This window comes from Ostrinia furnacalis, unplaced genomic scaffold, assembly GCF_004193835.3.
Source record: "Ostrinia furnacalis isolate ACB-3 unplaced genomic scaffold, ASM419383v2 OfSCF0710, whole genome shotgun sequence".
Classification (NCBI taxonomy): Eukaryota; Metazoa; Arthropoda; class Insecta; order Lepidoptera; family Crambidae; genus Ostrinia; species Ostrinia furnacalis.
This window is the reverse complement of record NW_021130949.1, coordinates 883,830-908,902: the sequence shown is the minus strand read 5'-3', so window position 1 is coordinate 908,902 and position 25,073 is coordinate 883,830. Positions and strand designations below refer to the sequence as shown.

At 39.1% G+C, this 25,073-nt stretch overlaps 3 protein-coding genes across 6 annotated transcripts in view; 1 reads left to right on the top strand and 2 right to left on the bottom strand.

Annotated features, from left to right (window-relative positions):
* Positions 1-1,768: 1,768 nt before the first annotated feature.
* On the bottom strand, positions 1,769-3,887 carry LOC114349867 (regulator of microtubule dynamics protein 1). The gene is made up of 4 exons (XM_028300455.1): positions 3,635-3,887; positions 2,873-3,064; positions 2,544-2,795; positions 1,769-2,470 (listed from the first exon to the last, which is right to left on the bottom strand). The coding sequence occupies exons 1-4, from the start codon at positions 3,737-3,739 to the stop codon at positions 2,120-2,122; spliced, it is 900 nt and encodes a 299-aa protein (XP_028156256.1). The 5' UTR covers positions 3,740-3,887; the 3' UTR covers positions 1,769-2,119.
* Positions 3,888-4,098: 211 nt separating this feature from the next.
* The window catches only part of pnut (septin 7-like protein pnut), a 54,114-nt gene continuing 33,139 nt past the window's right edge, over positions 4,099-25,073 (top strand). The window contains exons 1-2 of one of the 4 annotated variants that reach the window (XM_028300324.1): positions 4,099-4,211; positions 8,889-8,890. In XM_028300324.1, the coding sequence (XP_028156125.1) occupies positions 4,199-4,211; positions 8,889-8,890 (15 nt within the window). In that variant the 5' untranslated portion in view covers positions 4,099-4,198. Of the gene's footprint in view, positions 4,212-8,140; positions 8,190-8,888; positions 8,891-9,677; positions 9,984-25,073 lie in introns of those variants that run through there. The other 3 variants (XM_028300323.1, XM_028300325.1, XM_028300321.1) reach the window with 3 other exon arrangements.
* LOC114349800 (gelsolin-like) lies at positions 13,328-22,388 on the bottom strand. The gene is made up of 6 exons (XM_028300327.1): positions 22,258-22,388; positions 21,302-21,382; positions 19,818-19,892; positions 18,758-18,950; positions 15,124-15,239; positions 13,328-13,573 (listed from the first exon to the last, which is right to left on the bottom strand). Exons 1-6 carry the CDS (start codon positions 22,366-22,368, stop codon positions 13,343-13,345), a joined length of 807 nt encoding a protein of 268 aa, XP_028156128.1. The 5' UTR covers positions 22,369-22,388; the 3' UTR covers positions 13,328-13,342.

Here is a 25,073-nt window from a genome sequence, read left to right as displayed (position 1 = left end):
AACAGGACCAATGGCGTCCAGAGTGCGGTGGCCAAACTGCGCACGAGTCATGTCTTCCTTCCAGCGGTCGATCATGATCTCGCGCGCTTCCAGCCTGACGGCGCCGCGCCGCTCCGGGGACGGGCGCTTTCCACGCGCCTTCTGGTCTGCCATCCAGTGATAGTTGACAGACAAGACGCCAGGTGTGGTAGGTCCTTGCGACTTTCTGCGTTCGGGCCTGCGCCTCCTTCCGCCCAGATTGGGGCGCCATACAGCGCCATGCTCCTCAAAACGCCGGCATAAAGTCGACGACACCTCGTTTGTGGCTCTCCCAAATTCGGGAGGAGCCAGAACTCAGTGCGCCGGCTGTCTTGAGGAGGCGTGGCGCTAGCCCGTTGAAGTGCGAGCTAAAATGCCACCTCCCGTCAATCGTGAGGCCCAGTTATTTCATCTGGCCTTTGACGTGAATCCTAACGTCCTCAACTACAATGTGGGCGTTGGGAGGGGTGCGCTGGCGAGGCCCCGGAAAGAAGAGGGCCTCAGTCTTCTACAGCGCGACTTTCAGGCCGAGGCGTCGTATACTGCAAGCGACCAATGTGCCGCCGCGGCCCTAAATGTCTTCCCCCAGGCAGTGACCAGAGTGTCATCCGCATAGCATATGACATTCATGCCCGCGAAAAGGACGCCCCGGAGGAGTCCGTTGAAGCCTAGGTTCCACAAGAGTGGACGAGCACCGAACCCTGCGGAAACCCGCTGGCTACGCCGCGCCGTTTGAGCTGGCCGTCTCTGTTAACATACAGGACTTCGCGGTCCCATAAGTCATCGGCCAGCAGCGCTCGAAGGTACTGAGGCACTCTGTTTTGTTTAAGTGCCTAGAGTATGGTGGAATGAGGGATGGTATTGAAAGCGTTGACTATATCCAATGATACACCCAACACACCCTCACCCCTCTCCCTAGCCTCCACAGTGAGGCTTTTTAGCCTCTGAAGGGCGTCGACGGTCGACCTGTCATGTAAACCAAAGCAGTATCGAAATATGACGATTGAATGTGTAAACCAAAATAAGGCGAAGTTTTGAGGTGGTTTAAATTTTGTGGGACGTGTAAAAGTGCTTTTTAAGAGCCTATATAAATGACTTTTTAGTTTTTTTCATATAACTCTTAACTTTCACAATTCGTATTCGTGCTAGGGAAGAAATGCCAAACTTTTGCGTATTTTCCTTTAAATAGAGATCTGAAATGTTGAATCTCCCATAGGATAATAAATTAATTCATATCATTTTTTTAAACGAGCCATAGACTATGAACCATAGAGCAATGATTCTCATCGACAAAAATATCGATAGTGTCTCAGCGCCATCAGCTGTTACACAAATGTCATTACCTCGTCCCCCTCAGGAAATGGCGAAATTTTTTTGTATGGAAATAAACGCGCGCTGCTACTCCTGTTATTTCTGCTCTCTGTTTCCAACATGGAAAAATCTGAACCAGCGATCCGGTATTGACGGTGGCGCCCCACTGTCAATGTCATCGACAGGACAGTCCAGTATTTTGGAACTTTAACTTACTTTTGTTGATTAAAAGCATGCAGGAGGTCATCAAACGAATGTTAAGGCAATGTTGAAATGACAAATTGCTTGCTGTGTCCCATACTGCCGAGAAATACCTAAATGTACAAAAAAAATATGCAATTCTAAGAGTATCATAAACCTTTGGTACCTATCGAACATGTATAGCATTTCCTTTATAAGTACTTAGTGGAAGAAACTGTTCATAAATAAAAGCAAAATATAAAGTAAAAAATATTTTATTTCATACATTACTTTTACTTAGCTAGGTCATGTAAAATAAAATTCATCGTACACCGTTTCAAGGTGTAAAGCTGTTATTTCCACCAGTTGCCCCGCACCAGTGTCACAGGTGTCGCCCCCATTGGGGGCAACTGGGGACTTATTATTACAAAAGATGAGCCAGCCTCACTTGTAAACACAGATGAGCTTGTAAAAACGGTTCTTCCATTCCGTTTTCATAATTTGTTAATTTAATAATTATTGATTAATTAATATACATTTATATCCTTGGGGGATACAATGGGATTTAAAAATGTCGCGTAGAACTTCCGAACAATAATAATTATTATCGTCATTTAATCTTATTCAGTAACTCTGTTGCTTCTTTATTTGCATAGTGGTCGTCATTAGATTTTGCAGGATAACTTGCTGCTAATTTGAGATAGTATTTGGCCTGGTCTTCTTTTTGCAATTTTAAATAGCAGTTACCCAGCCTAAGTAAATTAAGGCTGTAAAAACGTGGCTGTGCTGCTTCTGCCCTTAAGAAATACTCAAGAGCGTCTTCATAAGTTGATTGGGGTGGTGAAGCAAAAAGAGCCTCGGCTATTTTTCTCTGATGCCAAGGAAGACTACTAACTTGATAACACCACTCCCCAAGCATATGCAGTGTTGTTGCATCGTTTGGATTCAGTGTCACTGCAAGCTACAAATTAAAATAAGGATTTAAACGATTACGTATTTATTTTGATTTGTCGAGGCAAATAATTTATACTTACGTCCATATGCTTCTTTATATTTTCTAGTTGTTTGATTCTTTCTTTGATTCCATCATATGAGCATTTTGCATCTAATAATAATGCATACCATTTTTGAACAGCAAAATTATCTTGATGTCTTGAGAGCTCATCACATATGATATTGTATGCTTGGAAAACTAAGTCCTTCTTGTATTTTTTGTCGTATTTAGGTTCCTTAGACATGTTATACAAAACACGACATATGCGCCAGTTTATTTCTACATTTTGTTCCTGGCGGAAATTAAACATTAGGTAGGTACATTAAATGAGTTAGATTAATGTAACATGCATGTGTTTAACTATTTTACCTTGGTACTTGACAGAAGATTGTAGCATTCCTCATAGTGTCCATTTTCAAACAGATTATCAGCATGTTCCAGGACCGATGTAACTGTTTCAGCATTAGTTTTTAGCGATTCTTTGTTCAATTTTTTTGTCGGCCACATAAAAGCTAACCCTGCTAGCCCCGACAGCATAAACATTTCCGGGTTAATTTTGCGCTTAAAAAGGGTTTCAATAATTAGTTTTCTACTAGTTTAAAGTCTTAGAAAGTACAATATGTATTGCAATAGATGGATGGGCCAATAATGTCTTGGCAAATGGCAAACGCATACTTAATTTACTTAGGTAAATTTAGATTATGGCCATCTTCATCTTAGCATTATGAGTAGAATTCACGTAAAATAATAAACGGGCGCTTTAGTGACTCGCATTGCAGTTTATGAATAATTAACATTGGGTGCAAACAAAATCAACATTTACACTGTTATTACAGCTGAATTTCCTTGTCTAACGTCACTACTCCATAAAGACCAAGCATATTTGGCGCTAAAATTACAGGGTTGTTCCCAGTTATCCCACCATNAAATCGCAATTTCGCTCCATAGTGCGCCCCCACTTTTACAAATTCCCAGTTGCCCTCAATGGGTGCGAACCATAATAGGACTAACTTACTAAAAATCTCATCATATTTTATAGTTTCTAGTTTCCTGTTTGTTCTTTAATTATTATTAAACTTATTAGGTGTGTCTTCTTTTGAATTATTTTTCAGTGTACTGTAAATAACTTACCTGAGAGTATGTTTTGGAATGTTTGATGATATTATTAACAATTCTAAAGCACACCCCAAGATGTATCATTTTTCTCATATGAAACTTTACGACCAGTGGAGTCATGTTTAATATTAATACTTTATTGTAAACCTTTAGGTGTGAATATTCAAATTTAGTCGCATAATAATTTTATTAATAATGCATATTTTTATGCATCAGTGGCCCAGTTCTACTAATAACATTTACGTCAAAACAAAACCAAAACTGCCAAGCGTCAAAATGTCAATGTCTGAATAAGACTTTCTCACTCACTCACGTTTCTCATCACATTTTGCGAGGAAGGGACGAAGCCCAAATACAACACGATTGCGATACGATACACGTAGATCCAAAGATAATGTAAAGGTAAAACCACATCTATAAATCTTTTTGTCATATTAATAAAGGCAACTGGCAACATTCTTCAAAAATCAATTTTGACCCCGGCAGGGCGGGCGAGTCTGTTGACAGTTGGTGAAGTGTATGAATTTGTGTTTCGAGACATGTTTTTAGTTTGAATAATAATAAATCAGCATTACCACTATGCAGAGATCAGGTAATAATTGTGAAATATTTGTTATGACTGTTTTATAGAAAACATTATCTCTATTGCCCGTGTTCGCGCCAACATTAAATGTTAGGTCCTGTTCAATGCTTGGTGTGTCGTGTTTTAAATTTTAACTCATTCGTAATTATTAGGTTTGTAATTGAAATTATTAAATAAACATAAATCAGTTCATCATCGAGATATATCGCCGTAAAAGTATTCGATACAATACCCCAAGGTTGTGTACTTTTTCACACATTTTTATTGCTAAGCATTCCAGTAGTTTTTTGTCACTAATGATGTAACATATAAATTTAGGCCTTGAAACCCCTTGGTATCTTATCATAATGCTACTGTTTGTGATTTTGTTTTGTTGCAAATGCAAGGGTAAAGGCCAAATTGGCTTAGCCTCTACATAACCAGCTTATCAACAGTTTTAAATTTTAATGAAATAAAAAGATGTTAAGCTTTTAATTCTTTATTTATGAAATATCATAACAAACATTGATGCTATTTATTATTCCTTACATATAAACATAGATCTTACAATCAATAAGTATTAAATGAATTTAAGTTTGGTTTAGGATGTTCTTTTAAAAATTTTAACTAAGCAAAATATTATAATATATGTTACGGTAAATGTGATAAATTGAAAATTGTTAATAATAATCGGTTGTTGTGAATAATTTTGACAGTCGAGGTAAAAGTTTAAAATTAATCACATTTATCAGCGATTATTTAATAATGTAACCTTAATATAACAAATATCAAAAAGAGAACACCGGCTCCTGTACAGCCACACAAATGTTTAAAACATAAACGTGATTTTTTTTGTGTATTATTATATTGTTAAAATATTTTTTATTAATAATTCGTAATTACTGCCATTATTTTCTTGAGTTTGAGTGATAAGTTTAAAAATATATTTACCTGAGTTGGACATTCTACCTATAGTTTATTTGTGGCATAATACTTAGCTTCTGGAGAGTGATAATAATATTTAATTTTAAATGGTCATTTGTTCGAGAGCTCTCTAAAATTGATTATTTTTTTCACTAGCTCTTTTTTTGTTACTAAGAAAGAAATGAGATAACATTAACAGGTTTAGTTAATTACAAATTTCCACTTCATTGCTATTACAAGAACATGTTAATCATATAAACCCTGGTCTTCCTAATATAAATAAATCCATAACCTGGTGCAAGAATATTACTTCAATCTGCAGCTTACCCAACCAATCTCCGTCTTATAAGAGATTTTAGTGTGTGAGCTCATTAGAATGGTCTAATGCATCGGTTCCCGAATGGTGGTCCGTGGAACCCTGGGGTTCCGTGGAAAGGCCGCAAGGGTTCCGTAAAAAATATTATCCCACGTTTCGTGACCCACGTTGTTCGCTCGCACCGACTTGTTTACGCACAAGGGAGGGGCAGGGCGTGCGGGCGGAGTAGTACGGGGGTTCCGCTAGGAAAAGTATAATCAATTAGGGTTCCTTGGCAAAAAAAAATTGGGAAACCCTGGTCTAATGAATAAATTACAGACAGTTAATGTCATGGATATTATCATTGGGATGGATGCAGGCTGCTACCAACCAGTCAATATGGAAATCATTGGGGGAGACCTATGTTCAGTCAGTAGTGGACATCCTATGTCTGAAATGATGATGGATAATATCAAATTAAAGGATTATTAATAAGTGTGATAATAAACAATATTTTAAAAATATAAAACTAATCAAGGGGTTCAACAATAAAGAGAGAGAAGAAAAAAAAACTGGTCCGCTGATGCAACACATTATATTCTTTATTTTTGGTATTATTATCTTGATATTTTTCACAAACAATACTAATGTGTAACAGTTATTATTTGCAGTTTTTAATAAAAAAATATCTGGACTCCAGAAAATTGTTACTTACATTATTTTTAAGATTAGCTTCTGACCACAGTTTCGCTCCCATGGATTTCTATAAATAGTAGTGTACAATTTTCAAGGAGTAGCGAACAACCATCCTTTCTCAAACCTTTCCTAGAGTCCTGTCACCCGGTCAGTTGGTACCTTTTATATTCTTATTAATCTACAAAACTCTTTATTTACTATACATAACATTATAGTTACTCCGTATGAGGCTCATTGTCTCGTGCTCACGGAGCGTGTGACCCCATCCCGGTACGGAACCTGACCGCCATGACGTCGCGACTCTCTATGTAATCGACACCGTCTTGCCGTAGCTCTGTGAGCGTATCGGTTGTTGAAAAGTCTAGCTAACATCAGAGATTTTACTATTCGCACGCACACTATTCACATAAATGACGAAGAAGAACACAATGTACTTCAACAAGTCTAGTTTCTAAAGACCATCCATTACCGGGGAACCGGAAACAGGTTAGCGTACTATCTCTACAATATCGAAATTCCAACCTGTGTTTCGCTAACTCTACTAAGGACTGGAATTCACTGCTGTCTCTCCCGATCACCACAATCCGGGCATCTTCAAGGCTAGAGTGAATAGGCGTGAATGGTGCCTACTTACCATCCTAGACTGCATCTCACTTCTCACTTAACATCAGGTGTGAATGCAGAAAAATACCGGCATTTTGCTGCATAAAAAAAGTTCTGAAATGACGGTTAAGTATGAACCCTCGAAAGAGTTGATTCAGGTCGGCGAATGTTTTAAATTTTACCAATAAAAGGCAGATTAAGTTAATTAAGTCATTCGTTAACACTACTTGGGGCGTGATACTCTGTGAAAGACCGTAATTCACGCGTGCGAAGCCGCAGCAGAAGCTATGTAGTTGTCAATAAATAAATGAGATTGCTGCGACAGCGTTTAATTGATCATTTTACCCGGTTTTATCACATTTTATGACTACCGATAACTGCAGCGGACCAAAGTCCTCATTAAACTAATTGATCATCATTCTAGATTGAATTGATTGAACTGCGGTGTATTGTGTTCATGAATCTGACCTTCTTTTATTGCATTGCAATAACAAAATGATAAACCTACGCGCTTTTTAAAATATCATAATAACAAAATAACAATGAGTAAATTACGACTTTTTGCGCGGGCAGATGTGGCAACTGCCGATAATGCCAGTGGTCGCAAGTTTGAATCCTGTAAGAGAAAAACTTCTTAGTTAGCTATTATGCATATTTGGGACTCGTATAAGTGCCCTGAAAAGGTCCTATGTACTGAATAAAATATTTGAATTTGAATTATCATTACCAAATTGTCCCAATACAGACTTGTAAGAAATTGAGCTTTTTTTGTTTTGGCCTTGAGAAATTACCTTCAACTCAAGTTTTTGAAGTTTATCTCTTAGGATTTTGCTTATTAGATGCATAAACTTATTCAACTTTGTGATTATGTCTAACGACATCAAAATTAGCTTTCACTCCAAGTCACGTGATCAGAAAGTGAGTAACATCATCACTTGTATCATCGCGGTTGTCTTCTTGATGATACATAATGTACACTTGTACAGTACTGAAATAAGTGCATGCAAGATGTTTGACCTCAAAGGGCGCGTGGCCAGTGACCACCTCGACGCAACGGAATCTGTCGACTTGCGAATTCTCTGTATGTATTGAAATAGCTTGTGGTGCAATTGCGCTGTGTTCGCCCGCAAATGCAGCTCAGTTCCCGCGTACGCTCACACCGGCTGCTCTTCGTCACCGCAACGCACACTTATCTCGCAGACGTAAACATCATTCTAGTCGTGCGTCTGAGCTGTACCTTTCTATTCAAAATTCGGATATCCAACTGTCAATATTTGTCGGTAACCGGTCGATGTTCTTTCGTCGTTTGTTTGCTAACAAACACATCGAAATTTTCTATAAAAACTTGCCGTGTGAGGTGGAATGAAGTCAACTGTAACAGATTTACTTAAACAATTATGAAATCGCCACCTATTGGAAAATAGCAACGGAAACTAAGTAAGGAAAAGGTTCTACGATGGAAACGGTGGAAACTCCTTGCCACTCATTCTGTAAGATTTCTAATTTGTTTTTATTTTCTTATTTTATTTGGCTTGATGAAATTTGAAATAAGATTTCCATGTTTACAAATTCTACTAAGACCTTCGTGACATCCTATTCATTCTTCAAAATAACCCTACTTGTGAAAGTTATTTATGTTATTGATGTTTGATTGGTCACGTCATCATTTGTTTAATTTCTTTCATCAATGTGTACGGCGTGTTCGACATTGAAAACAATCGGGATTTAAAAACAATGCCAGCAGCATACAGGTCTAGTGATTCACTGAATCGTTCCATAATTTACAGCAGTATGTCTTACTATACCATACGTACGTGCGTGCCATTTAGTAAATTCAATTTATTATTTTATTGTTTGATAAAGTATCAATCGGTTTTCATCAATAACGTTAATGGAAGTAGAATACATGAGTAGAGACAGTCTTGAGGACGTAGGTACATGTTGTCTCCCTTGTCTAGGTACGTTGTGATTTAAGTTAATAAATTAACTACAAGTGCTGCGCCCTACTTTCGAACTCACTAAAACTATTAGTGCTAAACTGACAACATAACTAAGTCGGAATAATTTGCTTACACTTTGTAGTGTGCTGTTGTGGAAGTAGAGTTATTGTATATTTTATTAAATGTGCATTTTTGAAAAATATGTTTATTGTTTCATGTCCTGATTCATTGGTGAACTTCAAAATGTAGCGGTGAGTACAAGTTTTTATTCTATCTAAAACCATCAGTGATAAATGCCGCAGTTTTTTAAAATCAAATAAAAGGTGTGATTGTGAGATCTCGTTCACGTTATTGTCCACAAGTCTCTCATTAGGGATAGGCTCTTGTTATGCGTTGTTATAATTTCCAATGAGCGATATCGGTGTGAGTTATTAGGTCGCCAGGACCGTTTGTCCACTGAGCACGTATTTGTTGCGTGCGTTGTTTGAATTACGAGTAGGAATTCGCGACCGCTATTCGGCCCTGGGCTGGGTGGCGGGCACCCAGCAAGCACCGTGACACCGATATCGGCGATCCCTGAGGCCGGGCCCGACCAGCGCGACACTTGCACATCGCCGCCGATTGCAGTGACGAACGCGTTCGTTATCCATTGCTTCTCGCAACTTGCTATCGTCGTTTCAGTAAGCGAATTTGCAATCGTTGTGCGGTCGTTGCAAAGTGAATATAGCATTGTTTAAATTTATTATTCGATCTTTAGGAGCATTCCACAGAAGTTTGTCGCGCGCGTTCCCTCAGTTGCACTATATTTGTGTGCGTATTCCTTTCCATTCCAATGAACCGATGTGACTATTTTTGCTTCACTGGCCAGTAACTAAATGGTAAAGCACGTGGAATGCATCGTTGATTACGTATTTAATTAAAAGCAAATATATTGATTTGCAAGGGTTTTGTAAATCTTTGAAATCCAATAAGTCACACCAGTGTTTGTTCATTAGATACCATAAAGCTTTATCAACTGTAGTATTTAGCGAAACAGGCGCGGTTGATTCAGCCGGGCGAGCTCTACACTCCTCCGGATGTGATTTGTCGACGGAAAAATGTGCTATCGCGTTTGCTAGTGTATTGCTGTAACCGTAGCAGTATGTTTCCTTCTTGACTGCGGCTGTAATTTCATAAAACAATTAATAAATAAAAATAACTGTTAAAATCTGTGAAAGTGAACTGTGTGCTGCAACGTCATTTCAGTGATAAGCAATGACTTCTGTGTCAGATTCTCCGTTAAATAGATCGAGGAATAGGCCGGTTTTGGCTCGCTATAAACCTAATAATGGGAGCAAGGAACAGGTAAGAAACATTGTAGAGATAGTATCATTGTCTATCACTAATCGCCGTTTTTGAAGACGTATCTGTAGATATAAACTTCTAAAATTGTTAATTAAACTTCATGTATTTCCATAACTGTAGGCGGTATAATCATCATAACAACTAAATTATTTTAGACACGTACCTATACGAAATATTTTCCTTACATTTACACATATTAGGAAAATATTGTCGGGATATAAGGTATACATATACCTGCGTTAATGATAGTAAAGTGTAAAATGATCTCGGATTTGACAGCTTCAATATTTTTCATGAGCGCGGTGAAAACACCCACTTAACCGGCCTTATTTATTGACGATCACGTTAAAAAATAACATGCGAATTAATATATTATTTCAAATGGAAGTCCAAAAATTTTAAAATTGTCTTTGTCTGGTTGATTTGTAATAATTATACCTAATTAACGTCCAATTGCTCACATAAATAGTTTTACACGAGTACATCTCTAGTAGTTTTCCTCATCGAACCATACAGGCAAACTAATGTAGTGGTTTAATGACTAATACGTACGTACCTAATGGCATACTATGAAGCCTGGCATTGACATGTTCTTTACTGTAATGGAGAACTATACTTGTATAATTCTTTGGCACTCGAGTTTTGTGGGCGAGCGTTCGAATCATTCATCAACCTTGCGTAGGATTTCCTTTGAAACTTCATAATTCTGCGGCGCCTATAAGAATAAGAATAAGAATATAAGAATAAGAATATTTTATTTCAGTAAAAAGTATACAGTACACTGCCTTATATCATTAGGAACATTATCAGTTGTAGCTAAACATTATATTGTAAATGAGTACAAACATTATCTAGTAATTATTGAGGAGTAGGTACAAACATGTTGCAATATGGGGTACAGTGTGAAGCCGCCGATTTTCCCTAGGTAGGTATTAGTTTGTTACAATAGGCTATGTCCATTATTATTTCTATTTTATTTTAATTTTAAGAACTACTTAATCTATATCTATAAAAGCGAACGGTCACTGGTTGAAAATTTTCATTTGTTTTAATTTACAGGTAGCAATTTTCTAAATTTTTCTTATAACAGGTGATTAATGTTGTTTCAGTCTGCCCAAGAAAATTATAAAATCGGTATCTCCAAAAATCGAAGCAAAGTTCACTAAGAGATCGCAAAAATGTTTGCAAAAAAATTAGTTTTCTTTCAATTTCCCATACAAAACAACAATATCATACCACAACACTCTAATTAATTATTATGGTTAACCCCTAGCTTGTAAAAATATACAACAAATGCAACTAATAAAATAAACATCTATTGGCGGTATACCGAAAAAAAAGTTCCCCACCTTCCGTGCTAGTCGTAACTGTGTTACGGCAAGGTAGGATTCTCGCCTCCCGAATACCAGCTTTAACTAATTAACATAAAGACTGCTTTGCAATGATGCGATTAATACGACGACACACTAAACATGACGATACTAAGTGACGAGTAAAGCGTAAACACGTAGTATATGCAAAATATTCAGACAAGTTTTGAAGTTATTACAATGTGGAGTTAAGTTTGTTTTTGTTGTTAGTAATTTATTATTATTTAGATGTTTGTTTAAGCGACAAGTAGTAATATTCTTGATATTCTAACAAAACCTTTAGCCACTTAAAAAAAACATAAGATGCTTGACCATTTATTAATGAATTTAGTAATAAAGAGTATTTTATAATAATTGTAGAAATTTTTCGATAGGTAGTTTTACTGATGATATACTTATATTTTATTATGTTTATAAATAATATAGTTTTTTTCCTTATTTAATTATCTATTGCATATTATGTATGTAGTAAATCAGTATATAAATATATATTTTTATGTATAAACATATGACTATATTGTATATTATGTATATTATTATTTATTTATTTTTTATTTAAAAACTTATATGCACATAGAATATTATATGTATATATTATTTTTATTTAAGAATAACAAATAAATCCTCAGTCCTTGTGTAGTCCAAACCTTTTAAAAACCCATCCAGCGTCCTTCCACACAGATATTTAGTCATGTCCTTAGTAGAAATAGTTTTATTAATGCGATTATATAAGAAAGGGGCAAGGAAAAAAGGAAAACTTTTTGCAAATACGGTTTTACATCTTGGAATTTCATACACTTCATGCTTTCTTCTGGCTGGCATATTATCACGTTGAGGATAAGAATGTTGTCGAAGTAATATTGTTTTTATAAATAACTGTCTAATATTTAGAACATCAAATTCTTTGTACAGTTCAACAGTAGGATATCTAAATTTTTTGAAATTTATTATTTTTATGATACACCTTAAGGCCCTTTCCACTTTTATAAGGTAAGTTTTCTTAGCGCCACCCCAGGCAGAAATACCATACGTAGCCACTGATTGACACAGCGCTAAATATACTGTTTTATTAGTTTTGGGATCTTTTAAGTTTCTAATTTTTTTGAAAATCGGTATTAACTTACGTATTCGAGTTTTCAGATTGGTGATATGTTGGCTCCAGTTAAGGTTTTTATCTATCTCTACCCCAAGATATCTGATACTAACGGTTGAAGACAAAACAAAGCAGTTACATATTTCTGGATCGTTGCAATGAGTGTTATGTGCTCTTATACTAAAATTACAGTTAGGTTGTCCATTTTGTCTTATACTGAAAGTCAGATATTTGGTTTTTGAAAGATTTAATGTTAACAAATTAGAGTCGAGCCAGTTAGTTATTGTTTTCATGCCTTCTTCAGCTGCCATTCTAACCCTCGACCATGTATCATCATGAAAAAGTACAACTGTGTCATCTGCAAAGGTGATCACTTTAGAATTAGGAAGTTGGGTGTTGCATAAGTTATTTACGTATATCAAAAATAGAGTAGGCCCAAGCACTGATCCTTGGGGAACTCCGAATTGTACTGTTTGCTTAGAACTAAGTGTTTCTCCTAGTTTTACAGTTTGCGACCTGTTATTGAGATAGTCCTTGAAGAGGTCTAATGGAACACCTCGTATACCAATCGATTCCAGTTTGCAAATGCCTAAGTAAATACTCGTAAAAACTCAAGTCTTAAAAATTAAGATATGATTTTTTGAACTTTTGCGCCGCCTGCATTCAGATGCTTCCCGCGACCTTCAACAGATCGTCGATCCGTCTTATGACAGGCTTCTGAATCTAAAATGTTTGTGAATACTTGCGTAAAAACATAATCACGAAGACGCGCCCCACCCATTGGTCGAGGGAAGGTGCGGGGAGTTTAATCCGAGCAATCCGAGCGGCATTATTGTAGTGTGCGTGTGCACTCACGGATCATTTAGCGTGTAGTGTGTACCGATAGCACTCAAACATTAGCGGAAGAATGGTGGGGCGCGTCTTCGTGGATAAAACGATCTATATTCACCAATGATCTCCACACGTCCCCTGCCGTTGTGGTCCTGGTCCCTGATCTGGTTGGCCATAGATATGGCCTTGAGCTTCTCCACATTCTTCGCCTTCTTCCCCACGTATACCAGGATGGTCTGGTCTTGGTCCAGGATGAAGCAGTCGCCTTCGTTCATCGAGGAGATGAGGGGATCCACCTTGAAGAGAACAGATATATTTTTTATTCAGAACAACCTGAAATCACACCTGATTAAGCTAGGCGCAGACCATCAACTTTTAGTTGGCCGATAGTTGGACCCGATTTTAATTTGTATGAAGAATCGGCCGATGCCAAATCGGTGTAATGTGCGCACTTCTATACCATATGTTCGGTATAGGACAGATTCTGGGATTGGGCAGATTCGTGGATTCGTGTTCGAGAAAGCCAGCAGGTCCAGTCCCTGACTGTTCGCAAAAAAGCTATGCCCGTTTTCATCAATCCCATTATTTTATGACCCCAATTATATTTAAGACCTAATGTAAGTACCTACACTGTGAAATGCAATAACGAATTGAGTATGGTAGGTAATAGGTACATAACAGGGATTTTGTTTTTATAGGGGTCACTTAAAAATTAGGGATTGATGGTGAAAAAGGGCAATAGTGAAAAAAAGCGCTTGGTGTGAGCAGAAGAATTATCAACAATCTAGGGATGTACTCATCATCATCATCATCATCTCAGCCATAGGACGTCCATTGCTGAACATATAGGCCTCCCCCAATGCTTTCCATGTTGCCCGGTTGGTAGCGGGCCTGCGTCCAGCGCCTTCGTGCTACCTTTGTTTATACTAAAGCCTCGTCCATGAGCACGTAGAATCCCATCCAATGACCCCAAGCTACCCATCCCTATTGCTCGCGCGTAATTATGTTGCTGTCGCGCTCGCACACTCACTGCGGGCGCCCGTGTCGCACAGTCGCGATAGCAACATAATTACGCGCGAACGATAGGGATGGGTAGCTTGGGTTTGTAGGCACTTAGGTTGAACGTACCGTAACTAGGTCAACGAAACGTCGTCAAACGGCCTTGCACGATATTTACTTATAACAATAAATCAGTGTGTATTTGGTATTGACCGTGTTTAATTGTCTCTATAATTATTTAACCTCATCATCCTCACACTCAACCCGACACATCCATACATGCTCCACATTGGTGACCCCGACTGAAGTCCTACTCATTAATCGGTGACTGCACTGCACGATTCTATTGGTCTCCACAAGCGGAATCGCCATAGAATTTTCAAGAGGCACATAGTCACTGAAACAATGAGTCTGGGAAACAACTGCGACGGCACGGTCATGTTCGGCTGTGGAATTCCTCCCGGAACCAGTGTCGGTACTACTCCTTCAAGCAGTGAGTTAGCAACCATCACAGTATCATCAAAAATACCAGAATTTTGGACTGAGATGCCGAGAGTTTGGTTCGCGCAATTCGAGACAGTGATGGCTCCACAAAAGCAAGGGGATGATGCGAAATATAGCCTGGTCGTATCTAAACTCGACAAGGACGCTATACGCCAAATTTCGGACATTCTGATCTCACCCCCAACCCAAACAACAGGTTCATTGGACGGGATTCTACGTCCTTATGGACCAGGCTTTACTACTCATTTAACTAATGTAAGTATATTGTCAATGATACTGAATAAACATTTTTTCTTTCTTTCTTTCTTACCTTTATTTGGGGGTAATAAGAAGGTTTAATTACCTGTCGTACTCTCACGTTTCTCTTGCCTTTGACCTGGAACAGCCTCTTCTCTGCACCAGGGTTGGTGACGACGTGGTTGAAGCCCGAAGCTACTCCTCCGTCCACGTATCTGATGGCTGAAAGGCATCATCATCGTCAGGTGATTTAGTCTCCACTAGCACTACCTCTCTAAGGAAAGGAGGCCAATGGAGGATTTGGCCTGACCTCCCCACGCTGGCCAGACGGGTTGGATAGGGATAAATCTAATCTAAATATACACCACTAAATTTTTATCACCGAAAAAATTTAAACAGGTTATGTAGAAACGTGTGGAATATTGAAAGCAAAAGAAAAAGAAATGGTTTTCATGAAGTTAATTTTTTTATTAAATTTTCGTTAATCCGTATTTCACGCGTCACAGCTAGGTCACTCCGCTGCTCGCTAGAGTAGTCGTACGCGCTCGCATATTGCCTCGATCTGTCTGTCTCGCTCACGCCTTGACCACGCTTCCAGTGTTATTATTACATACTTAGCTAACTTAGACCATTTTGAATTCTAATAAGTGTTACATTATCGTACGTAAATAGTGCTCGCGACGCGTGTGTCAATAAATTACCAATTTTAAGAGGATATTTTGAGTCGCTTTATTTTACTCTTTTTTTTGCACAAATGGGATCAGTATCAACAACTAATTACCCAGAATTTTTTTTTTCGGTGATTAAAATTTAGTGGTGTACAGTGTGTCCGGGCATGTAGTGATCAAACTTTAAGGGCGTAATCTATGGACAATTTTATCGGTGAAAATACTTTAATTAACTACATTCGTTTTGTAGACTGGCTCAAATACTAATAATACAATGCAAATAAAACATACCTTAACGACCTGGTTTTTCTTGTGTTGGAAAATAACTGAAAATGAAGTGAAAAAAGTCATGTTTTTTTCTAATTAAATCCATTCTTACTCCCTTAAAATGTATGAAACTTGTATCGGTTTTCTACTTTTACTAGTAGATAATTTTATTGGCTATCGCATGATATGAAATATTTGCTTATTAATGTTAAGTTACCCACGCTATCACTTGTTTTTGAAGGAAGACGTGAAAACTTAAAATTAAAAATTTAAATCCTTGTAAATATGCGAGAAATAGGTTAAGCCCCAAATTTAAAATATTTTCGGCGATAAAATTGTCCATAGATGACGCCCTTAAAGTTTGATCACTACATGCCCGGACACACTGTATATGTGTAATACAGGCTTTTTCAGAACCTACTTCAGGCACCAGTCTTCACAATACGGGTATATGATATGCCAGGCCAAAGCATCGATTAGCACACTAGCAAATAATGTATGACAGAATGACAAACTATTGTATCTTTCCTATGTGCTGTCGTGTGTACCTAATATCTTGTCAAATATTGTCTCAATACCAAGGCCCATTGTGAAGAAAATCAATATATTTTTTTTATTATTATAACTCAAAGGTGACTGACTGATTGACTGACATAGTGATCTATCAACGCACAGCCTAAACCGGACGGATCGGGCTGAAATTTGGCATGCTGGTAGATGTTATGACGTAGGCATCAGCCAAGAAAGGATTTTACGAAACTCCACTCCTAAGGGGGTAAAACGGGATACACACGTACGAAGTCGCGGGCGGCCGCTAGTTCAATATACCTACACAAAAAAATATGAAATCTTTCCTCTTTAAAATATTAGTGTAGATAAAAGTGTAAAAAACTAACTGTTGAGTTCGACATCCGCATCATTGATCATTACAACAACAGGACAAAAGGCCAATTATGTAGGTACTTTATAAGGAAGGGTATAATTAGATCAATTAGCAAGCCGTTGTCAATTCAAGAGTAGAAACTAGTTTCTGAGATCATCTCAATGATGTTGAAACGATATTTCAATGTTTTTAGATGTTTGTTCGTTCGTTTCAATCAGGGATGTTATGGATATGAAGTTTCGGTTATGGATACGGTTACGGATATGAAAGCGTTTCGGATAATTTCGGTTACGGATATTAGAATTTTAAAAATGACAAATTCAAATAACAAGATCCAAGATTATTACGGCACCTATGATAAAGGTGAAACAGGCGGGGATATCAGATTGTGCCAGGGAATGCCAGACAAGTAACAAATATTAAAAAACATTAAGATTTAGACTCCGGTTCTGCCTTTATCCGAAACTATCCGAAACTTTTGAATCGGTTTCGGTTACGGATATTTTTTATTTCTGATATCCGATAGTTTCGGTTACAGTTACGGATATCCATAACATCCCTGGTTTCAATCGAAAGACTCAATGCTGGTCAAAAGGTCTCCCCCAAGGATATCCACAACGCCCGGAATTGCGCAGGCGCTGCTCGCGACTTACACTAGATCGTCAGTCCATCGAGTAAGAGCTCGGAGTTTCACTATGGGATCGATCGAATCAGAAATGAAAAGATCCGTTGGATTCCTACCAAAGTAACTGATAAGGCCCGAAGTATTGCCAAACATATTTCAGAACTTTTTTATGGGTAAATATTACAACGTACGCAGAACAGTAAATATTTCAACGTACGAAGAGAATAGTACGCAGAACTGACGGCCGATGGGGCAGCAAGGTTCTGGAGTGGAGGCCGCGCACCGGAAAACGCAGCGTGGGACGTCCACCCACAGGGTGGACCGACGACATCATAAAGGTAGCAGGAAGGCGCTGGACGCAGGCAGGCCGCTACCAACCGGGCAGCATGGAAAGCATTGGGGAAGGCCTATGTTCATTGTCCAGCAGTGGACGTCCTGTGGCTGACATGATGGATGTTTTATATTTTGTATTTTAGTATTAGAAATAAGCTCAATTGTATTTAAAGTGCATGTAATTTGGTGCCAAATAAACATTATTGGTCGTCGCGGTGTATGTAACTATGTAATGGAATCTAAGAATCTCAATTACACGCATTTCTAATTCTTGTATCACCATGAAACTTGGCAATTTAAGTAGATTAGGTAACAATACAATATTATGGTACCATCGAGCTGGTCTGATGATGGGGCTGGAAGGTGGCCATAGGAACTCCTAAACGAAACTTCGGAAACTCATCGAGTTTGGGTTAATTATAAGCGTGTTTTTAGTTTTTTAAACTATTTTTTTTTCTTTCTTTATATTCTACTAGCTTTCCGCCCGCGGCTTCGCCCGCGTGAATTTTTTTCTGTCACAGAAAAACTTTATCGCGCGTCCCTGTTTCAAAAACCGGGATAAAACTATCCTATGTCCTTTCCCGGGACTCAAACTATCTCTATTTTATTTATTTTTTATTTTATTTTATTTGTTTAACAATGTTTCAACAGCATTAAATTGTAGGTACATAAATGTGCAGGAAGATACAACTTGAACATAAGCCAATTAAAGAAACACATTCTATTACTAAAACATTTTTAAATAAGTTAACGTGGGTAGGCAGGTGAACACTAAAACAATTCAAAACTAAGTAAGCAAATTACATGTGAACTGGGTGTGAAATTCCGAGTCACTAATCAAATAATAATTATGTAACTATGCCAAATTTCATCAAAATCGGTTTAGTGTTTTAGGCGTGAAAGCAAGACAGACCGACAGACAGAGTTACTTTCGCATTTATAATATTAGTATAGACTTACTAACCTGGTTGGAAATATCCCAAAAACTGCGCGCTCTCATAGCCCATAGCTTCTCTGTGCTGGATGGCGGCGCCGTTGAACTTGTCATCCAAACCGACAGTCAAAATGGCCGCCGCCCCCGACTCGTCCTGGGTGGACTGACTGCCGATCCAGTAGTGGATATCGTGGGCGAGGTTGTTGCGTTTGTCTGCTGTCGTCTGAATAACGTATAGATAAATATAATAACGTATAGACAATTTTATGTAGCTTACTATTTTATTTATTTTATTTTTACCAATGGTCCGTGACCCTCACTCGGCATGGGGCACACTGAAAACCAGCGCCGTGGCCTTCGTCACCGTGGGCCACAGCATATGCTGAGTGGGGTCCCGTTGCAGTGGGCATCTTGTTGGTGAATGGGTGGCACTGCTCAGTTTGCTCTTGTTTTTATGTTTTTTTTTCTTCTTCCATTATTAAGTGCCACTGTCATGTCTATGTAATTGCCTGTATTTGTGTGATGTTCATTGTAATAAATGTATCTTTCTTTCTTTCTACAAACAAAGATTTATTGCAATGAATCACACAATGACAAAAAGGAGGCAGAGAAAAAGTTTCTAAATGAACTTTTTAAAGGAAGAAAAAGTGTGCAGCAGTGTCACCTCACTCAGCTTTGCTGTGACGTAGGCCGTTCACCGTAGAAAGCCGACCTTGCTCAAGATACTAATCACCATCAACCCCTTATTTTTAAGTGACCCCTGTGAAAATAAAATTCCTGTTGTGTTACCATAGGAGTCACTTAAAAATTAGGGATTAATGGTGAAAACGGGCATAAGACAAAGTTTTAGTTTATTGACAGTATCTTAGTACCAGTCAGTGGCACAAATGGGCATACCCAGCTTCAGCCGATTTGTATGAACTGCTAGTGAGCGGAGCGGTTCCTCCGGACCGCATTACTCTAAAACGCTCCCTAGAAGTTCATACAGATTGGCCGTGCGGAGCGGGTCCGCACCGGACGGTCTGCGTGAAACTAAAACCAGCCTAAGGGGGTCAGATTTTTAGGTCGGTTGATGCAAAAATGTTCGTACCTTCAAAACGATGTAGGAGTCCCCCTTGTAGAATTTCCCATAGTCATTCTGAGCAACTGGTACTGGATCGAAATTCTGAAATGAAAAGGAAAAGATAGTCTGAATAATCTTAAACTTTATTAATGGAACTTTATTCTGAAGTTCAGTAAAATCAATTGAGGGTTTCCATGTTGATATTCTTTAGCACTTTACTTTGAAAGAAAGAAAGAAAGAAAAACATTTATTTGGTTCCAACTTAAAATATAACACACAGAATCAGGATCAGACAGATCAGACAGATCTTTGGATGTTGTGCTGAATACTAACGGACTAAGAAATGCAATGTGGGCCTTCTGACTTGGTGAACTGATGATCTGGTGAAGGTCGCGGGAAGCGCCTGGAGCAAGCAGCGCAGGACCGGTCTTTGTAGAAATCCTTGAGGGAGGCCTTTGTCCAGCAGTGGACTTCCTTTGGCTGAACGGGACTATTCCCACCTCTCTTTCCCACCGCAGCAACTCCTATGTAGCCAGGATCTACAGCTTGACCGCCAATAACCCAACCAGTGAAGGTCAAGTCTGTCCCGGGGAAAGTTAAACTGTCATTGGACCCGCAACGAAATTAATCAGAAGAACATAGGAGGAGAGGAGTGTGCGGGCAGCGCAGGATCGATAGTTGTAGAAATCCTTGGGAGGCTGTCCAGCAGTGGACGCTTGACTGAAATGATGTGCTAGAAGTTGCGAGATTATGAGACAGTTTAATAAGGAAGCTAAGGCGAAATTGCTCAATTCCGAGCTGGCGTAGTGCTGGAAGACCAAGATCCAATTTCACAACATCTTGGTTTTCTTTATACATGGTGTCCCAGAATGGGTGAATCAAACAGCTAGGGGAGGTAGCTTTACTATCCCTAAAAATATGAAAAAAAAAATAAAGCGCAACCTTATGCGCTTCCTTAAACAAACAAAAAAAAATTTGAAAAAGGGGAAATAAATCAGCTTTGCCTAAGTATCTGGCTATAATTGCTGCGTTTGGAGTTTATTTGTACTTTTTTCTTACTAATATTAATTGCACATGATCGCTTCGTTTATCTGTAAACAAACTTTTGAAAATAATGACTAGATGTCGAGTTTAGAACACTTTATTTTAAAAAAAGTTCCGAACTCAAAATTTTTTTTTCATATTTTTTAGGAATATTACATAAGTAGAGCTACCTCCCCTAGCAATTTGATTCACCCATTCTGGGACACCCTGTATAGGTACGGACGACAGCACATCAACCTAAACATAGTGGCGTCTTATCTCTTTGTAATACTGGCTATTTTGCAACAAAAATGTATAGGTTGATGTGCTGTCTACTGTACTATTCAGGGCAAAAAACTCTGATACCGCGATTCAGGTTTATAGGCGCGGAGGCGTGTGCCTTAAGCATGAATCAGCGCCATCTATTGAGTGATTCCTGCCACCAGTTTGTAGTGGCGAGTCGATAGATGTCGCCACAGTATACGTACCTCTATCCTCCAGACTTCAACGCCTGCTCGCTGGCCAGCATTGGCAAAGGCTGGGTGGACCTTGGCCTTGCTTCTGGCATCCTAGAAACAAGAAAACTATTTTAAGACAGATATTAGTAGCTGACAGACACCCTGGAATTACTTTACCCTACTGCCCAAAAAAGAGAGTATTATTTTAGTATAATAATATAATAAACTAAGGGTAGTGCGCCACGTAGTACCATCTCTATGAAAACAAATGTCAGATTGATTGGTTTTAATGATTCCAGACCGACGGATTAGCAAGCTGAAGTGGCAATGGGCAGGGCACATAGTACGCAGAACTGACGGCCGATGGGGCAGCAAGGTTCTGGAGTGGAGGCCGCGTACCGGAAAACGCAGCGTGCGATGTCCACCCTCAAGGTAGACCGACGACATTATAAAGGTAGCAGGTAAGCGCTGGACGCAGGCCGCTACCAATCGATCAACATGGAAAGAATTGGAGGAGGCCTATTTTCAGCAGTAGACGTCCTATGGCTGAGATGATGATGATGATGATGACCACATTCGTCCCTAAGGCTGCATTTCCACCAGAAAAGAAGAAAGAACCAATAGAATCGCTTCATTTACCTCGCCTCAGTAAATGAAGCGATTCTATTGACTCGGCTCCGGTACTCGGTTCTTTACAAACACATCCTTCGCTACGCATCCTCGCACATCTCTTGTGGAAATGCAGCTAAAGTTTGGTCCCTGAGCACATAGAATTTGGTCCCATGACCCCAAGCTACCTATCCTTATCGCTCGCGTGTAATTATATTGCTGTCGCGACTGTGCGACCGGCGGCAGCAGTAAGTGTGCGAGCGCAACAGCAATATAATTACGCGCGAGCGATAAGGATAGGTAGCTTGGGGTCATTGGACAAAATTCTACGTGCTCAGGGACCGGACTATAGTTAGTTACTACTAAGCCATGTTTACCTTGTCCGTGAGCGAGGTGATGTGCGTAGACACAGGGGTTTGTGTAGCGGTGACACGAGCTTGCGCGTGCGCTGCTAGCGCCACCACGCACAATGCTATTAACAGCTTCATGCTGGGAACAAAACGTAAAATACTATAAATCTAGCATTAACTCAGTCAGTACCTGAGGTGTGGGAGCGGTTTACGTAACGTCAAACGTCTCTTTTTTGGGATGTACTGTCCTGTTGAAGGGCGCTCAGTGATTCTGCCAATGTCAACTCCTATAGTCTGGTCTGCGAGCACGTAGAATTTTGTCCAATGACCCCAAGCTACCTACCCATCCTTATCGCTCGCGCGTAATTATGTTGCTATCGCGCTCGCACACTCACTGCGGGCACCCGTCGCACAGTCGCGACAGCAATATAATTAAGCGCGAGCGATAAGGATGGGTAGCTTGGGGTCATTGGACAAAATTCTACGTGCTCCCGGACCAGACTATTGTGTATTTTGTAAAGATCCCTGTTTCCTGAAAACAATCATCTTCCCAACTCTCCGACCTTTAAAACAGTTTATAACCGACCTGCAAACATGTTATTTGTTGACTTGATACATGAATGGATACAATGAATCAGTTAGTCAAGAATAGGTATAGAATGAGTCAATAATGACATTGAAACTGCCTATGTAGCAAGCGAGTGTAGTATAGCAGACAGACTAAAAAGTTTTTATTTCAACTAATAGGTCTAGAAGTTTTATCCACAACGAGGAAGCTCTTGGCCTGCATTTCGAGGTATTCCACGCATTTTCAGGCGTACCTACCTAAACTATTTCAAGTATTAAAAGTACCAGGGTAACATAACATAGGTGGACTTCAAGGTATAGCTTAGATGCGCTTCATTTTTATTAGATTGGTATCATAATAGTTGATTCGTACTAACACCTTTCATCTTCTCTTCCAATCAGTAACCCAAAAATCCTGGAAGACCATTCTGGGGTGCATAAGCCCCCTGCTTTATATGGGAGGGGGGGATTGCCCCGGGTGCCAAGCCATGCTACGCCTTGAGCTTCACATGAGATCCTTATCAACAGAGGAACTGGCTATCTTTCCGGAACCCAACAATGCTGTTACTATTCTTCTGATTAATTTTGTTGCGGGTCCAGTGACATACTTTCCCCGGGGACCAACTTGACCTTCACTGGTTGGGTTATTGGCGGTCAAGCTGTAGATCCTGGCTACACAGGAGTTACAGCGGTGGGAACGAGAGGTGGGAGATGGTGGTGTAAGTACCTACCTTCTTCAGTATTAACCTACTTATATGATATAGGAAAATAATAAAGTTAGTATGTGTATGCACTCTTTCGCGAAGAAAAATAGAATGTACATCAAAAGAATTTTAAAATATGGCCTCACTCGTAACAATTTCAAAACACAGTGAATAAATTAACCTTGCACCACATCTCTTGCACTATTCATAACAAAAACTTAATATGACTCGAGCAACCGTGAGTAACAAGGTATGACCAATAGAAATTGATAACTTTTGTGACAAAAACTGCACCTAAAAGTAAAAAAAAATATTTTTTGAAGTCGGTTAATAAAGCCTCATAACATTGAGAACCTAGTCTATGTAACTAATAACTAGCTTTCAGCCCGCGGCTTCGCCCGCCTAGAATTTTGTCTGTCACAGAAAAACTTTATCACGCGCGTTCCTGTTTCAAAAACCGGGATAAAAAACTATCCTATGCCAAATTTCATCAAAATCGGTGCAGTGGTTTAGGCGTGAAAGAGAGACAGACAGACAGAGTTACTTTCGCATTTATAATATTAGTATAGAAGGATAGATTATAATGAGCAAACTTATCTTTGGCTGCGGGTACTGGAACAGTTTTAATCTCTTTTTGAGTCGATTTTTATCATTGCATACAAAATTGCCGGCTTCTACTGGCTCTGATATAAGGATAAAAGATTCCCCTGTGATTAGACCCAGGAAATCTTTGTAAGACCTAATTAAAATTCTAAACGAGTTTTTATGTACGGAAAAACATCGTTTAATCCTAACGACTAGCTTTGATTCAGTGTTTATCAAGTAAAATAAATTATGTAGAAGGAAACTACTCCCTACTACTAAACATTTGCTTAGTCATCCATGTCTATCATCATCATCATCAGGTCATTTAGTCTTCACTGCAGGAGCACGACCCTCTCTAATACCAGAGGCAAATGGAGGATTTGTCCTACACTCCCCACGCTGGCCAGACGGGTTGGGGAGGCCTGATGTTCGCATATTTAATTTTGTCCCTTAGGCTGAGTGGCACCACCAACTTTAACGGTGCTTTTTGTATGGAATTTGACAGATTTTTGACATTTGATGGTGCAACCAAGCCTTACGCCCGTATTCACAAACGATGCTTGCTTAAGTGAAGCAGCAAATCGAACGCACGGCGTTGAATAGAGCTCTCTGATTGGTTTGTGTGTCACCCTGTGCGTCCACGCGCACTGTGAGACCTCATAGTAATGTTTGTGATGGGCGTAGGTGGTCTTTTTTTTCTCTGACGAAACCACACGGCCAGCCAATCTATACTAATGTCTATCTGTCTTGCTTTCACGCCTAAACCACTAAACCGATTTTGATGATATTTGGCATAGAGATAGTTTGAGTCCCGGGAAAGGACATAGTCCAGTAGAATTAAAAAGATTTTATTGTTTTAATGGCTTGATTGGTTGCCCATTAAGACTCTCCTAAGTTTTCGACTTCGACGGAGTTGTGCTTAAGTGGTGGGGGCCCCCGAAAGGGGCATTTTTTCGGTTTTCCGGTTATACCGCGTAAAGGACTTAC

Bases quoted from the DNA above. Each gene is read 5' to 3' on its own strand.
- LOC114349867 (XM_028300455.1), bottom strand. From the start codon at position 3,739: ATGACTCCACTGGTCGTAAAGTTTCATATGAGAAAAATGATACATCTT. The intron at 3,065-3,634 runs GTAAGTTATTTA...ACCCTTTTTAAG, and splicing joins ATTCCAAAACATACTCTCAG to CGCAAAATTAACCCGGAAAT. The intron at 2,796-2,872 runs GTAAAATAGTTA...AATTTCCGCCAG, and splicing joins ATCTTCTGTCAAGTACCAAG to GAACAAAATGTAGAAATAAA.
- LOC114349800 (XM_028300327.1), bottom strand. From the start codon at position 22,368: ATGAAGCTGTTAATAGCATTGTGCGTGGTGGCGCTAGCAGCGCACGCG. The intron at 19,893-21,301 runs GTACGTATACTG...TTTTCATTTCAG, and splicing joins TTGAAGTCTGGAGGATAGAG to AATTTCGATCCAGTACCAGT. The intron at 13,574-15,123 runs GTAATTAAACCT...GTTCTCTTCAAG, and splicing joins GAAACGTGAGAGTACGACAG to GTGGATCCCCTCATCTCCTC.